We start from the raw sequence: 16,440 nt of genomic DNA on the forward strand, positions 1-16,440 counted from the left end.
AAATATATTTTTAATTGTATAAGACCGAAAATTATGTTTTGTGTATCATATCTGAAATCCTGCCAAATAACAAGAGATAGGATAACTTGTAGCAGTTATACGAAGTTAAATTTCACTCAAAGAATACATGTTTTTCAAACAGAAATCTTCGTCAATAAATTTAACTCTCTCTTTCATTATCAACAGGAATTTATCAATAATTGCATGCAAACCCTACAAAATGCAAACTAACTCGACAAAATAATTTACAATATTTAGCATCGTGCCGTGGGTAGACGTCAGATATAATTAGATAGAATAGAAATGTAAAAACTTTTTGTTTTGTCTGGTACTGATCACTTGGTATTATGACCTGAAGACCATCTGAATTTTCATTTCCTGAAAGAGATTTTATTGTATATATTTAATACTTTGAATATAAAAAAGCAAGCGTTTCACCAAAAGCAGTCTTGTTAAAATTTTCAAGATCAGCTACAACCAAGGATATTCTTTCATTAAATCTTTCAAGGTTTCATTTTCCAAACTTTGATACTTTTAATCTTTAAAGCAGCACCTTCGCCATTATCTACGTTTGGATTCCATGTTGGATACCACAAATCCCTTGCTTGCCAGAAATCTCGCAGTACATACTCGGATGCATCTCTCCAGGGCTTTGGGTTTATTTGTCCAATCGTCAGGGAAAAACGATGTTCCTCCAACAGCTACACCAAACACTAAGTAAAACTAAAATAGCAAAAGTGTGAAAAGATAGTATGGCGGGGCGAAATTCCGATTGTGCATGTAATTACTGTTTCAGGAAAGCAAATAATAGCCAACTGACTCGACACTAGAACTATAATGGCCAACTGACTTGACCCATTACTAAGCAAGTGATGGCCAATTAACTCGTTTGTTACTACATGTAAGAGTAGGATGGAAAACCAACTCCTGCATTGCTGAGTCTCCCCATACGATTACACGTTTCATAAGTAATCTCTTTTGAAAAAAGGTAGCCTATTTATTTATTTATAAATTATTATTTACATTTATTTATGTAATCCAGGGACAAAGACCAGACATGGAAAACAGACATATACAACAAAGAATATAAAGTAATTAAAATCATACACACAAAGTAACAAAAGCAAATGAGCAACTCGGACTCCACTAAAAACTGGGAGCATGGACCAGGTGCACCGGTAGGGTAAGCGTCCTCTGCTTTTCTAGAAACACCCGTCGAGTTGCTCTGAAAAGTCCGGGGTAGACGAAAGAGGAAAGGAAAACGATGACCCGTCGAACAAATCAGTTTTCGTGGCGGAGATGGATACACCGTAACGATCCACGAGTTCATGATGACGACCATAAAACTTCTGTAATGATGAAAGGAAAGTTGACAATTTTGAATGAAAAGTCATCATGTTTGTCGTAAAGTTTGGTCAATAGTTTTCCTTTACCATCGATTTCTAAGTGTGGGTCAAGATATCAGGCTGACTTCACAGCGTCTATAGTATCTTTTATCTCCAGTTCTTTGGGGTAGATACGACGTATCATCAAATCCCCAAAATTAGAATTGTTTAAAGATAATACGTCATCTATATAGCGGAAACTGAGATCAAAGGATCTAGCTAAACAATATCAATAATAATAAAGTTTTGAAACTAGAGCAAAAACTAATCTTTCAAAGTGACGAACAAGACATAACGACCGAGACACTTGACTAACTGCTTAATGACTTAAAGGACATTTTCTTAAACTTTGCTGCAGAGACTTTTGGGACTCGTGTTATCAAAAATACGAAAAATGAAAATCTGATAGAAAACAAAACAAATAAGCCCTGGTTTAATAATGAACGTAAGAATTTTATAAAGGGTTTTCGTCAAACTAAAAGAAAGTTTAAATCAAAGCCTACGATGCAAAATAAAAGCAGAAAAGCAATATAAAAATATCGTAGACAATAAGTATAAATCATTTTGTAAAAAGTTGTCTGACGAACTACATGATGCATCAAATGATAATCCGAAGAAATTTTGAAAAATGCTTGGATCAAATAAAAGAAGAAAAGAACCAAATATTGAACTTGACCAGCTATTTAACTTTTTCAAAAACTTAAATTTAAACTCTATAACTAGTGAAAATGAGAGTGAGTTACGTATTGAAAACACTACACTGAACACTACCTATCATATAAATGGTCCAATCTCAAGGGATGAAATACGAAAATGTGTATTGAATTTAAAAAACGATAAAACGATAATATTATAAATGAATATATTAAAAATTCGTTAGGCAAATTCTTAGATATCTTCGAGAAATTATTTAATATAATACTTGACACCGGTGAAATACCGAGCAGCTGGTTAAGTGGAATAATAAAACCAATATATAAAAGTAAAGGAAACTCGAATAATCAAAAAAACTATCGACCAATTACTATCGTAAGTTGTCTCACAGCTGTATTGAGTAAAAGATTTGATATTTTAAAGGAAAACCAATCCGGCTTCAAAGAAAAATATCCTACTCTCGACAACATATATACTATATATACATTGTTTCAAGTTTTGAAAAATAAAAGAAGAAAAAATTATATCGCGCATTTATAGACTTCGAAAAAGCTTTTGATACAGTATGGTGCGACGGTTTATTTCACAAACTACTTAAAAATAATATCAATGGTAAGATGTATAATACTATCCATAATATGTATGATAACATTAAATCATGTATTTCATACAATAATTCCAAATCTGACTTTTTCAATTGCGAAGTGGGTGTCAGACAGGGAGAAAATCTTTCTCCTTTTCTATTTTCAATTTTTCTTAACGAGTTAGAAGACTTTTTCATGTCGCAAAATATTGATGGCTTATAAAGTGTTTCAGGAGATACAGAAAAGGAACTTGAAATTTTTTAAAAGTTATTTTTGCTTTTATACGCTGACGATACGGCCCTCTTGTCTGAACCCTCAAAAGACTTGCACATAAAGCTTAACGCATTCGGTTTATATTGTGATACGTGGAAATTAAAAGTAAACGTTGATAAAACAAAAATAATGATATTTGGACTTGGAAGAATCAACCCAAATGAAGAATATTCTTTAAAAGGATCGAAAATCGACATAGTAAAATAATTTGTCGGAATTACTTTCACCAGTACATGCAATTTTGATATAACAAAAAACGTCTAGTCGACAAAGCTCATAGAGCAATGTATGAAGTATTAAAAATTGGACGTTTATAGCCTTTCAGTTAAACTACAATTGGAGCTGTTTGATAAGATGATTAAACCAATACTGTTATATGGATGTGAAATTTGGGGCTTTGGGAAAAATGATGTACTCGAGAGGATACACTTAAAATTTTGTAAGATTATTCTAAACTTGAAACCCGCTACTCCGAATTACATGGTTTATGGCAAGCTCGGGAGATTTCCTATCGATATTGATATCAAAATTAGATGTATTTCATTTTGGTTTAGATTAGCGTACGGAAAAGAGCAGAAAATGAAAATTTCTAATAAAATGTACAGACTCTCGAAAAAGATATTTGAACAGGGAAATAGAACTTATAAATTGTTACTTTTTTATGAAATCAATTTTTGATGAATGTGGTTGTTCTTATATATGGGAGACTAATATACCACCTAGAATATCTGCCTTGAAATATTTTTATAAAACGACTCCATGATCAGTTTAGACAAAATTGGAATACACTTATAATGGACTTGGCAAAGTCAATCAATTACAGATTATTAAAAAATGAATTAGAATTAAAATTTTGAAAAAGAAAGATGCTATAACGTTTTGTAGGTTTAGAACTACTAATAATTATATACCTATTGAGACAGGCTGGTGGAGAAATATTCTAAGAGAAAATCTTACTTGTAATATATGTAATTGTGGAAAATTAGGTGATGAATCTAGGTGTACCATCTATTTTGGAAAAAACAACGGTGTATAATGTTTTAAGTCGGGATTTTAACTGAGTATGTGGAATAGAAATATACAGTATTGAAAAAATCATAGGTTTTAATGCTATCATATTCTGATAATAGTCTTGAACTGATTGTCTCCAAAAGATCTTTCGAATTTTTCAAGATCCACATTGAATTAATACCACTACGGGAGTAATAAGTGTTGTGGTAGGACTGCAAACCCTCTGCAAATTTTACCTCCTGACTTTAGCAACCCCGAAGACCTTATTCTGAAAGATCACTACAGAAAGTGATTCTAAGTGTGGTGCCCTCCACATCTGCTCCACAGTAAGATTTTCCTCGCATGTCTTGACAACCCCTGAAGCGAGGGCTACCCCATTCTTCCTCTCAGTCGCCTTCTACGACAAACTGAGTTCTGCTTCGGGCCTATTTTAAATAGTTAGGGCAACTGAATGTGGAGAATATTTTTTCCAGCTCTTCCTATGAAATCCAAAGTTTTTATTCAATTCCATGTATAATATTTTCAATAGATTCATTAGATTCAATACAAAATTGCAAAATCCAAAAGATCATTTTCAGTCTACATTAACCTTTGCAAATTGCAAGCTAAACAAAACCCTTCAAATGAATGGTGTACCTCGTGCCTTGTAATATGATGATGATTAAAACAATTTAATATAGGACAACACAAATCAAAAATACCGTATTTGCTTTAAACACATCCAACAATTCTACTTAATGTAACTTGTTTGAGAAATCAAAATTTCTCAGGTATATATGTTTACTTAAAATTTAACTGATCAATAATTGTGAGTTACACATCTCACTTAAATCTTAAGTTTTCCAAAAGGTACCTTCAAAACCTAAACATACCTCCTGGTCAAATGGAGCCATGTTAGAGGTTGTCCATGGATTTGTCCAGTTGGTCATATGTAATCCACCAAGTTCCCAAAACCCTCCCTGTCTTGGATACTTCCTCATTATCTCTCTGTCATCCACTGCAAACCTATGTAAAAATAACTTTAGACCGTCTGTGACCTTTCGTATGTCATTCGTTTTTTTTGGTTTCATTTCAGTTACTTTTGTGATATTTTATTTGTCTGAATATATGAATTCAGTTCTAAATGTCGTCTACTTCTTTTTTTTTAAATGAAGAAAATACTGACTTAATTTCCAATTATCTCTTTACGATACTGACTACCATAATAACTACAGAGTTATTCTTTATCTCGTACATGAATTCAATATACGGTATTTTTTAAAATGAAAATTAAATTTAGCGTTGCAAGTTGACTGAGGGTTAGTTTCTGCCTTGTTGACCTTGTAAAATTAAATATAAAGAAACTTACGTGATGTGCGTATCATCCCACTCCAGAGAAAAATTGTGGAATCGGCCAGCGAAAGAGTCTTTCATTAAAGTACTGGCAATAATTATTTAACATCAAAGCAAGTAATATATACGAATGAACTATGTTTGGGAGGTTTATTTAAATGATTAATTCTACGGAATGTTTTGACCATGCGTAGTTTTTCCTTCTTTGTTTAAGAACATATAAATTTGCTGAAGATTTTGTTCAAGAATATTATATTGATCATAAGCAGTACATGATTCGGTCTATGATTAAATTTAAATGTGTTTGTGTGGAAGAAGGTGGTTTTCTGAAGAATTATAGTAATCTAGAATTTGTCTATTAGAATCGCTTGATATTTTGTGCATCAGTCTTTCTAGTGTTTGTCCGTGAGGATTGTTCCAGTTTCTTCTGGAGCAGAATATTAAATTGCTTTTTGGTCAAAAGAAATGCTTAACTCAGAAAGCGTTATGTCATTTTTCATTCGAGGTGTGTTCATTTTTTCATACACATCCACATGTATGAGTAAAAATTCTTTTCAGCGCTACCAAAAATGTAGCATAACAGGAGCGAAAATGTGTAGAAAGCAGACACATTAAACGTTTTTAATTATAGTTTTAATCTACTTCTTATTTTCAGTGAAACTTACTAGTCCGAGCTTGCCATGTAGAATCTGTCTTCTTGGGGACTTGGACCGAAATGTAAGGATGCATGAATATTATCAACACCCCTAGATTGGCCTAGGTAATCATGATAGTCTATGTTTCCTGTCAACGAAACATGGTATTTATATTTTCATTGGGAATCAATTATATAAAAAAACAAAAATAGAAATGTTTTGATTCGTGTTGTATGTTTCAATCCAAGTTTTTTATTAGTAATTTTGAGCATGTAATGAAACAACGTCATTTCAGAGATATTATCTCTGAAAAATTATTATAGTCAAATCGTATTAAGATGTCAGTTTTCAAACTATATCTAAAATTTCAAAAAATGAAATGGATTAAAATATAAACTACGTCCTTATTAATTACCTCTCCCCTCAACTACATCTATTTCCCCTGACGCAGGCCATCCACCATAAACACCCCACCTTGGTAGAAGTTTAAAATCTGAAACCGTTTGTACGTGATACTGTTATACAACTTTGCCACTGGTTACATACTATATACTGATGTTTTGTCTACATTTTTGTATTGAACTAGTGACCAGAATTAATTTCAATGACTGAGGCAACTTAAACGAAAACTATTATTTTCGAGTAAAAATTTAGCTAATATAGCAATATATGTCAAATTGCATTCTGTATAGTCCAATTAAAAACAAATTTCAGTTCCCTGCATGGAGATAATTTGGTTTTAAAATTATTTATATCACAATATGGTAACAGTGCTCTGTAACATTTAAGCTATCACTCACATGGCCTTAGCCAATCTCCCTTTGGAAGTTCAGCCTCAATTTCCAGTTTTCCATATTTAAAACAGAAGCCCCTTTTACTGCGCAGCCGTGCAGATTGGACAGGATTAATCAGATAGTTAACACTTCCGCTTTTCAGACACCCTGAATAGGCATTACTGGTACATGTTTCATCGCCGAATCCACCTAGAATTCAATGAATGATATCATAGTTCCAGAATACTTGCTAAAATATATTGTCTCTTACGTGAGATCGGAACTGCATACTGTGCAATCATTTAAGGAATGATTTATATTTTTTTGGTCTATGAGGAAATAATCTCAATCAAGTAGTGCACACTTTAATAAACTGCATCGCAGGTTATTTTCAAGTGTGTACCACGTGCATTGAGGTTATTTCAAATAGACCGAAAAAAATATAACAGTCATTCTTTATAATTGAATTTTAGTATCAATATTGAAGGAATGAATCAGTAAAAAAGGTTGATGACGTCACAGTCACATTACAAAATTTGGCCTACGAGATGACGGACAAACTTTTTTACATATCAGAAAGCGTCTTACTTTTGAAATTGAAATTATATATTGAAAACGATAATGGTTTATCAATATATCACTCTTCCGTAGACGTACTTCCAAGACAGTTAGAGTGGGGAAACGCTACCCATATCCACGTGGGGTCTAGGAGTAGGCCTGAGCGTCTACATAGCAGCCCAGCCGCTAGTAGATCATGCTCTGATCGAGTTCTTAGGTCAGGTATCCTGAAGGCTGGGCCCCGCTACCAACACCATTTGGTTCTACTAACATACTAACTTCGATCGTGAGAGACCTGTATGGGTATTCAAGGTAGTGAAAAAAAAACAACCAATTATCATCATTTATCTATAGTGACCGTCCGTGCGAGACTTGTAAAAGTAATCAAGGACGTTAAAAACCCCTTTAGTATTTATCTATGATAGTGGTGAAATAAAGGCTGAAAAGACCCTGTCTATTTTATGGAGAAGATGAAGGTGTGTCAATTCTCTTTTTTATTTCAAATTCATTTGGATTGATCAATTGAAATGCTTAAAATCAAAATAATTCAGAGATAGCATATTAGCAAGCTACTTTTATAACGACAACTGAAATTGAAGGACTGGTACTGTTGTATTGACTTTTCTTTTTTTCTTTCGTATTATATCTATCGTAAACGACCAGCTCCGTAGAAAGAAATCGACCAAAAAACAGTTTGATCCCATCAGAACACTCCAGTGATCTCTTGAGATACATGACCCCTAAACTGGGCAAACTTATTAACGACCAGAAATTTCAATAGTTTGAAAAACACCAGTCTCAGAGTACTTCTTGTCAGAATCAGTGCGGTTTTCACAAAACTAGCCTTTTCTGTACCCGATACTAGGTAAGTAAACAACAAAATAGTATAAGAATATAAACAATATATATTTGTAAAAAAAAACGGTTTACTTCAAATTAAATGCGTAAAAAATTGATAGTAAAGCAATTTCAGAGTGAATAAAGTAACAAAAACCCATCATGATATTTTTAGGGTGAACACCTACCCCAAAGATCCAATGTTCCAGATGTCAAAAATTTGTCTCCATATCTATCGGCGGTTAGTGTCTGTAAATATCTATAATTTGTAGGGTTATGTTATCTGTTCACATTTTAGAATGTCCAAATTAATTAATCATGTGTGCAATGCGAATATCACATACACTACAATGCATTCTTCGTAGAAAACATTTGGTTTTTAAAGATACAAGATAGCGAAAACTTTTTGTAGAGAGCTTTAAATTTGAGCTCTCAAACTGACACAGAAATCATATCAATATTCGTTTTTGTTGACTTTCGAGTAGGATATGATTAAAAAGTAATTTTTTACCAGAAACAATCTAAAACTACTTTTCTGAAAGTTACAACAAGGATTGATGCAATATCTATGGAATAAAATTTTTCAAATTTTGTTGTTGTTGAAAAATATAACTAGCTCAATATTTTAAAAAGTAACGTTGCTCCTCCGATTATTAGAAGAATACTCTCAGTTACAAAAATAATTTTATTTGGAGAAAACTTTTCGTAATATGTATCAAAAACTTATCCACTGCAGTTATAAAAAAGAAAACGTCAGAGCATATTGGTTAAAAAGTATGCCAAATTTAGTAACTAACCGGTTTTATATAAAGTACTCCGTTCCTTATGTAACTATTTGTTCGGTTATTTATGTAGTATTGGAATTCTGAATTCTGAAAAAAAGTAACAAACAACGAAATATATGACAATAAATTCAGCAGACGAGGAAATAAAAAAAAATTAATACACTTCAGCAAAGAAAAATACAATGCCAGCATTACAAGAAAATTAAAATCATCAATCGACCAATAAAAAGACGGATTTCGATGTAGTCTTTCTCAAATACAAAATAACAAATCTGAACAAAGATAAACAAAAAAAAAAAATAAAAAATAAAAAAAATAAATAAAAATAAAAATAAATAAATAAATAAAAATAATAATAATAATAATTTTTTTAAGGATTCGGATTATGTAGATAAAATCTTACCGGATTTCCTCCAGCAGTAATTTCGTGTTCCCAAAGACATGGATTCAATACATTAAATTCTTCATCGAAAATAAGACATGGATACGACTTGCAACTGTAATCTACAAAAAAGAATAATAGGCAAATATTGACAGTATTTAAGATTTTCTTTAAATACTTTGCGTTTTCATAAGCTATAGCTTCTTCATATTTTCATCATTTTCTAGTAAGCATAAATGATAATTAAACTTTGCATGTTAACTGGTTCTTGTGAAGCTGATCATTAGACTTCAGTATTTCTAAGAAATATTCTTAAATTAAATAACCTTTCTTGCAGCATGAAAGTTCACCAGACAAACCGGAAGGAAGATAACCTTCATTTGGAGGATGCCAGTTATTACTAGTTTCGTACATTCCACTCGTTTTAAGAGTACTAGTAGGACGTTTTTCTTGATCTACAGTAAAACTTGTTAAAGAGGTTAATGAGTTTCTAGTTGACGACGATATTCTGGTAGTTTCTTTAGGAACAGATGAAGGTAATGGATAAAGAGGATTGACGTGTGTTTCAGATGCAGAAGATGATGTCCTTGTAGTTGGTTCATGTGAAGTAAGGGTTGAGAGTATGTCTGAAGCCAACTGAGTTCTTGATTTATCATGTGTTGAATTTCGCGATTGTTCAGTGGTTCTTGAAGTTGACGTTGTAGAAGTGGCTTTGGAAGTAGTCTTAGGTGTACTTGATATAGCTTAAAGTAAGTAAGAATTCAACTAATTAAAAATAATTAATATGTTTAGGAATCCATTTTCAAAGAAAAGACATATTCCAATTAGCAGCTAAATTACTTAAAATAATGTATAATAAAATATTTATAACAACATTATCGCCCAGGTTAAGGAGAAAAAAAAGTTAAAATACGTTGAGCACTTGTCAAAAGTCTGGAGTAAGTTGTTTATTCCTTAATGATGGTGAATATCTATTATGATTTTTATTTTCATGTTTTTCAAGACATAAACATAATGTATCTTATTAACAAATTGTTTAACTTCAACAATAGTGATGACTTACCAAAAATGATGACTTATTAATTCCATTATTTGTTCTGCTCTTTTTATATGTACTTTTTTATCCTTTTGTATTTGCGATTTGACATTTTGGTATTTCAGACCTGTTCTTATTCTCATAAAATGTTTCATATGAACAGTTTGACAAATATTTTCTAATGAATATTCATCCACATTAAATAATTTATTAAATAAATTTATTGTAATTGTAATAATCATTGTAATTACTATAAAACCAAAGCATTGTGTTTAGAAAGTATATATTTATCTCATTAACACATAGAAAACATACAATTATATACAAGACACAGTCAAGTCTATATACAATACAAACAATTCAAATGAACACATGATAAAAAATCAAGTCCATTTACTGAGACATACGACTACGCCATACTCTATTCTTGGCGCAACGATACTATTGTGTTAATATATTATAAAACAAAAGAAACAAACAAACAAAAACGAAAAAAAAACCAAAGTGCTTTGTTGTAAATCTATACAATGACTGTAGATTCTTTATTGTTTAAAACTCAGAATATAGTTTATTTTTTCCCTCTACATTCCGTACTCCATATTTTATAAAGGCAATAACTCCCATATCAATACCAAGTTTCAATTTAAAATATGTAATTTTCGCAAGTGTCTACTTTTACTTAAGACATTTTAATGCGTAAACCACAAACATATTTTTTTTTCTTTCTGTTCGGTCCACAATTCACACCAGAAGCAATCCCAACCTTTCATTATGGTACTGGACTTTTCGTTACAATGTCACAGGAACGAATACATACACTTTTATTTAAGTCATTGTACTATAACCGATAAAAATGTTTGTTTTTGGTCCTTTTTCGGCCCTAGCCGTAGTGATTCGCAAAGGTTAAGGTCATAACCTTCATAACCATCCCAACCTACTTTATTTGATGTAGAACCTTGTTGTGCAATGACACAGCGATTCATTTTTTGTAATAACTCAAACGCTTTTTGCGACCCCATGTGCAGAAATCAAATGTCTACGGATGACAAAGATGATAACGTCGTAACATGAAATGTGACCGCATTTGCTTTTTTTTTTTGCTATTTGCTATTGTGCTATTGTCTAAAACAGATATTCATTAAAATACGTACGCCCTAGTATGGTATGCAGATTTGTTCGCTGCTCCCCTTCACCATTTATTTCTCCCCATACCCAGTAGTTTATAGTATCTCCTTCCTTTGCATTAACATTAAACAGGTGACTCCATGAATTACCATCTTGATTTCATGTAAAAAAAAAAAAAACCATCACTAATCTATTATCTACGTCAATTCAAGGAATTTACAACATATGTAAACTTTTAATTATAGTACATGGTATGATAATAAAACTAATAAAGTTAAATTCAGGCAATGGTGTATTGGAGGTCTGTAGCTTTCCTTTCCTAACCTAATCATCACAAATATATTACCTGTTCCTAAGTCCTCAGTATGGAAGTCCCTTGACTGGTCACCGGGTTCAATATCTAGCAATGGTTTATTAATATTGAAATGTATGGCAGCCACTCTATACCCATTTACTGAAAATAGTTTGAATAAATGACTACCGATGACACTATACAATTAACTGTAAAATATGACAATGAATAAAACAATTAAAGCAGCTGGGATAAAAACGATAAACAAATGCTTTTTCTACAGAAAGATGATTCAAAGTTTAAATATATGAGTTTAAAATGGTCGTTTGCATTCGTTACATTTCTTTTTGTTCAGTAGGCTTTGCATATTTTTTCTCAAATTTTTGTCTTAATGCTTATCTCTTAATTTTTGTTCCGAGCCATTTCACCATGATACATTGTCTCGATTAGTCTTCTGCTATTTAGAATGCATAGGTATCCTTTCATCACCACGGTCATTATTGTTCTATTGAATCACATAATAGATTATTTATCCATTTATTTATTAAGTCAAAACCCCTAAAATGCTAAGGCCTCATTTCCATTGTAAACTCATTACTGAATTTGTCTTCCTATTTCGATATTTTGTTTTTGAGTACCTTTTGTATACAATTTGTTTTTGAATCTCAGTTTTCCTCTGAATTGGGCTCTAATGCTGCTGATGAGAGGTCACTGCTTGAAACAAGTTTAAAGTATACCAAAAGATTAAAATATTTACATAACATTAGAATTTTTATATTTACCTGGGAGAGTAACATTTATCCCTTCAGGTGTGAGTACGAATTTTGGATCTCCGAGATAACAGTGACTAACGGACATAAACGCACCAAGTAACACTGCTATGGAATACATTGGCTAGAGGAAATGACCAGATAAAGAGGAGCAAATTAATCGACATGAAATGTATGTAAATTTGAAAGCAAAAAAGTCAATTAATGATATATTTACTGTTCTCACCTAGAACACATTTAATTGCATCATCATCAGCAACCAACTGTTAATACATGTATCATGTGATATTTAAAATCATTTGTAAACATAATTAAAAAAAACATGTGTGACTAGTGAGATTTTATTTAGTCCAGGGTAATGCATATGCTAATTATTATCTCTCTTGGTCATAACTAAACAGCTGTTTAAACATTTGCACATATTTATGATAATCTGTGGCGTCGATTCAGGCTAATTTTATAAATTTTGCACTTGCTTATTCCCTTTGTCCCGGATGGGACATAATGATTCAACAAGCAGCCGCCCTCTACCTCTGTCTTTTGTTACAAAATACTCTTGTCACCATGTGTAGTTGTTCTCCTCTCACTTGTTACAGTTCTTACTGCGTTATCTACTTCTCTTTCTCTTTTCAGGTGGTCAAATTAAGGGATTTCTTCGGTGTTCTGATTTGGGGCAGTATTTTTACATGTCCAAGCCATCTCATTCTTCTTTGCTTGATTTCCATTGCAATGCTCTTACTTTTACATATCTGGTGCTGGTTTTTACTTACTGATTTTATTCGGTCAGAAGATACGTTTAGTTTTTTCTAAAGCAGTTGTTGTGAAATGCCTTTACTCTTCTCATATCGCCATCAATAACACACCAGCATTCAGACCCGTCCAGTAGGACTGATTAGACACTACCATCGTTGGATTTGGTCCGAAGACCGTAGTTTTGTGACTTCAAGATGGACCGAAATGAGCAAATGCTGAACGTTCTTTATTGAGCCTTGCTTTTGCCTTTCCCAGTTCCGTTGTCTTTACTTAAAATTAGGTAAGTAAAATCATCTACTTTCTCAAGAGGCTCTTCATTTAAGATGATACTTTCTGCCGCCGATGCATTGATGGTCATAACCTTGGTCTACTCACCACTGACGAAATTTGGATATCTCCCCTTTTTAAGGCTATGCATGTGTTAAACGTAATTTACTCGCACCAGTACTCTCTCATGCATTTGATGTTATCATTTATATACGATTATAATTATTTGTATGCATGTAAAAAACAACACAAACTAACTAAAACAATACACACAGGAACTATGGATTAAATGAGAAACCCGGAATCCACTACATCTTTTTAGTCAAAATTCCTTAATATCGATTCTAAGTATTATGTTGCAAAACACAATATCTAATATATTTTAGGTCTTTGGGTCATACAAAATGTGCTAGTGTATGCTGATGTTTTCAGTGTTGATTTATTTATCTTAATCATGGTAAACAGACTCATGCACTTTGCGACAACCAATTGCACTCTATTAACATGGGAGTCAAACTAAACTGTCCGGTGTAAAGACAAGAACTCATTTCGAATTTTTTGTGAAAGATTTCAAGAATTTTCCACAGAAATTATTTGTATAAGCTAATACAATGATTGTGCTCAATTATTGATTGATATTTTGTTCTTAATATTGTACATTTTTGCCATTATAATAAAAAACGAAATTCATCTATCTTCGTGATCATTCAAATAGCACATATTGCAGTATGTGCAATATCACTGCAAGGAACCGTTACTACTAGGAAATAAGGTGGTCCACTTATTGCGTTGCACCATATCTGCTCTCTCTTAAAAACATTAGTTCAAATCACTAACAATTATTCGTTAAAGACGCAAGTTGCCTTATTGTTACATCTATATCTACCCCTACAAAAATGTTTGTGCTATATAATAAACACAACAAAAATGCTTCTTGTACTGTAACCACTACAGTAACTAAGTTCTGCATCAGTTAATGCAATATTTAGACTGCTAACGAGACTGGTAATCGAACATTTGCTCAGTCATTTCCATACTTATATACCGGTTGAACAACAACACGAATTTACAATTTCTATGATACAGCCAATAAAATTCTTTACACAAAGGTTCACTTCTTATAGTTAAGTTGAATCAGCAACATTTTACCTACCTTATTTCATTGATAATTCACTTTAAAATAATCATGCCGTAAAATTAGAAACTGATTAAAAAATTACTATATTAAATTAAAAATACATCTAGCACCATTGTATGAGCTATCACTAAAAATGGACCAGAATCTCGAGGATATTAATAAACTACGAATTAGGCAAATGGATAACACTATGCTAGCAGCTACACTATAACGGTTCCACAAAAAGTATTATGATTTTTCCTCTTTCGTCAACACCGAATGTGATATCTTATGAACTACTCGACTGGTGTTTGTAGAAAAGTAGAGGACCCTTACCATCATTTACTTTCGTTTCTTTGTACACGAAATTTTAGTTATTTAATATTCTTTGGTGTGTGTGTCTGCTTTCCATATCTAGTTTTTGTCCTTGGAATATTGATAATATTATTTTTATTTCTGTTTAAATCATGATTCCTTGATTTCTGTTAGAAAAAAAGTAAAGAAAGGTCAATATACATGAAGGAGCTTTGTCTGTCATTGAACAAAAAAGTACTTCCAGTTTTATCCGTTGTAGCACATTGCGTATGTTCAAAAATGTATGTACGCTGAAATTAATGACTTAAAAACATTGGGTTTTATGACTTTTTTTCTATTAATCTAAAAGGACGACAATTTGACTCTGAGGTGAGAAGCAGTATTTGTAAATATTTACCTAGCCTGAAAAAAAATGGAAATAAAGATTCTGACTTGCACTACATAGAAAATTATAAATACATTCTGTCTCCCATATTAAACTGTAAATTTCAATGCAAAATAAAATTATTAAGCCGTATGTATCATTTGAAATCAATTTTCTTATCCGCAAATTTTTAAAAATAAATATTCTACAAAACTGCCGGCCCCTCCTCCAAATTAAAATGGTCGTCCCCTTAGTTGTATTTATGAAATTAAGTAAATCATTTTACTACTTACGTTAGTTGTTCATTCAGTCAATATCACTGACACAATTTCAATGTACATAGCAATGCTTGTTTTATACAACTAGATACACTAGTATTTTATTTGTTCATTACATAAGTTTTATCTATCAACATCCATCTTAAGACAGACTTACCTGAGAAGTGTATGTGAAATTCCTCGTCATTAATAATGATTTGAATATAACTCCGTTTGATTTGAAGTTTTTACAGGGTCTCTTTTAAAATAAAAGAGATAATTGGAAATTACTAGAATCAACAAGGTACATTTTCGCATAAAATATAAAATTAAAGTAATTTGTTTTGGCAGTTTCGTTTCAAGTAAAGAGTTAACATTGACTAGTGATTTATCTCTCCAATTACAGTCGTTAATTGAACGCATGACTTTCAGTAACTTACCATTGCCAACCATTAAGATACTACAAAAAATGTGACTTCCCTTCTTTAATTTGAAGAGCTCAACCAAAGTCCTCATTTGCTCAGTATAACAACTACTTCAATGGTTTTTGAGATTATTTCCCTTGGATGGTACAAAATGACGAATTTTGTGTTTTGTTTTTCCTTTTATCTCGTAACTATTAGATAGAACTAAACTTCCAATTGTTGAAATGATCCTGATAACAATGGCAACAAAAGATCATAATAGAATTATTGGCTTTGAAAAACAAAAACAAAAATGGCGAATTTGAAAACCATAACAGATTTACAATTGATGACACGATTCTCAATAATAACTCAATATTTACAATGCGGTATATCAGCTGTTAAATTGCAGTTTATGTTTAGATCAAATGGATCGCTTACAACTGTCATTTGATGTGCAAAGGCGAGGTAATAAAATGATAGAAAGAGGAGCTGTACATTCTGTATATTGTCAATATAATCTTGTTAAGA

At 31.9% G+C, this 16,440-nt stretch overlaps 1 protein-coding gene across 2 annotated transcripts; it reads right to left on the reverse strand.

Moving 5' to 3' along the window:
* Positions 1-171: 171 nt before the first annotated feature.
* LOC148606893 (beta-1,3-glucan-binding protein-like) lies at positions 172-15,964 on the reverse strand. Of its 2 annotated transcripts, XM_088544218.1 has the most exons (14): positions 15,946-15,964; positions 12,445-12,556; positions 11,717-11,824; positions 11,397-11,522; positions 9,536-9,952; positions 9,231-9,331; positions 8,840-8,914; positions 8,231-8,291; positions 6,675-6,857; positions 6,290-6,367; positions 5,905-6,022; positions 5,256-5,327; positions 4,780-4,912; positions 172-723 (listed from the first exon to the last, which is right to left on the reverse strand). In XM_088544218.1, the coding sequence occupies exons 1-14, from the start codon at positions 15,946-15,948 to the stop codon at positions 562-564; spliced, it is 1,749 nt and encodes a 582-aa protein (XP_088400344.1). In that variant the 5' UTR covers positions 15,949-15,964; the 3' UTR covers positions 172-561. The 2 variants fall into 2 exon arrangements, with proteins under 2 accessions (XP_088400344.1, XP_088400347.1); XM_088544221.1 differs by lacking the exon at positions 8,840-8,914.
* Positions 15,965-16,440: the final 476 nt, after the last annotated feature.

The sequence above is a fragment of the Perna viridis genome, chromosome 9 (assembly GCF_037379345.1).
Source record: "Perna viridis isolate PV_CMFRI_1.1 ecotype Kerala chromosome 9, ASM3737934v1, whole genome shotgun sequence".
Classification (NCBI taxonomy): Eukaryota; Metazoa; Mollusca; class Bivalvia; order Mytilida; family Mytilidae; genus Perna; species Perna viridis.

What these genes read in the sequence shown, in the direction of transcription:
- LOC148606893 (XM_088544218.1), bottom strand. An exon ending in ACTTTCATGCTGCAAGAAAG is followed by an intron (nt 9,332 to 9,535) that starts GTTATTTAATTT and finishes TCTTTTTTGTAG; the next exon opens with ATTACAGTTGCAAGTCGTAT. An exon ending in TGGGATGATACGCACATCAC is followed by an intron (nt 4,913 to 5,255) that starts GTAAGTTTCTTT and finishes ATTTTTACATAG; the next exon opens with GTTTGCAGTGGATGACAGAG.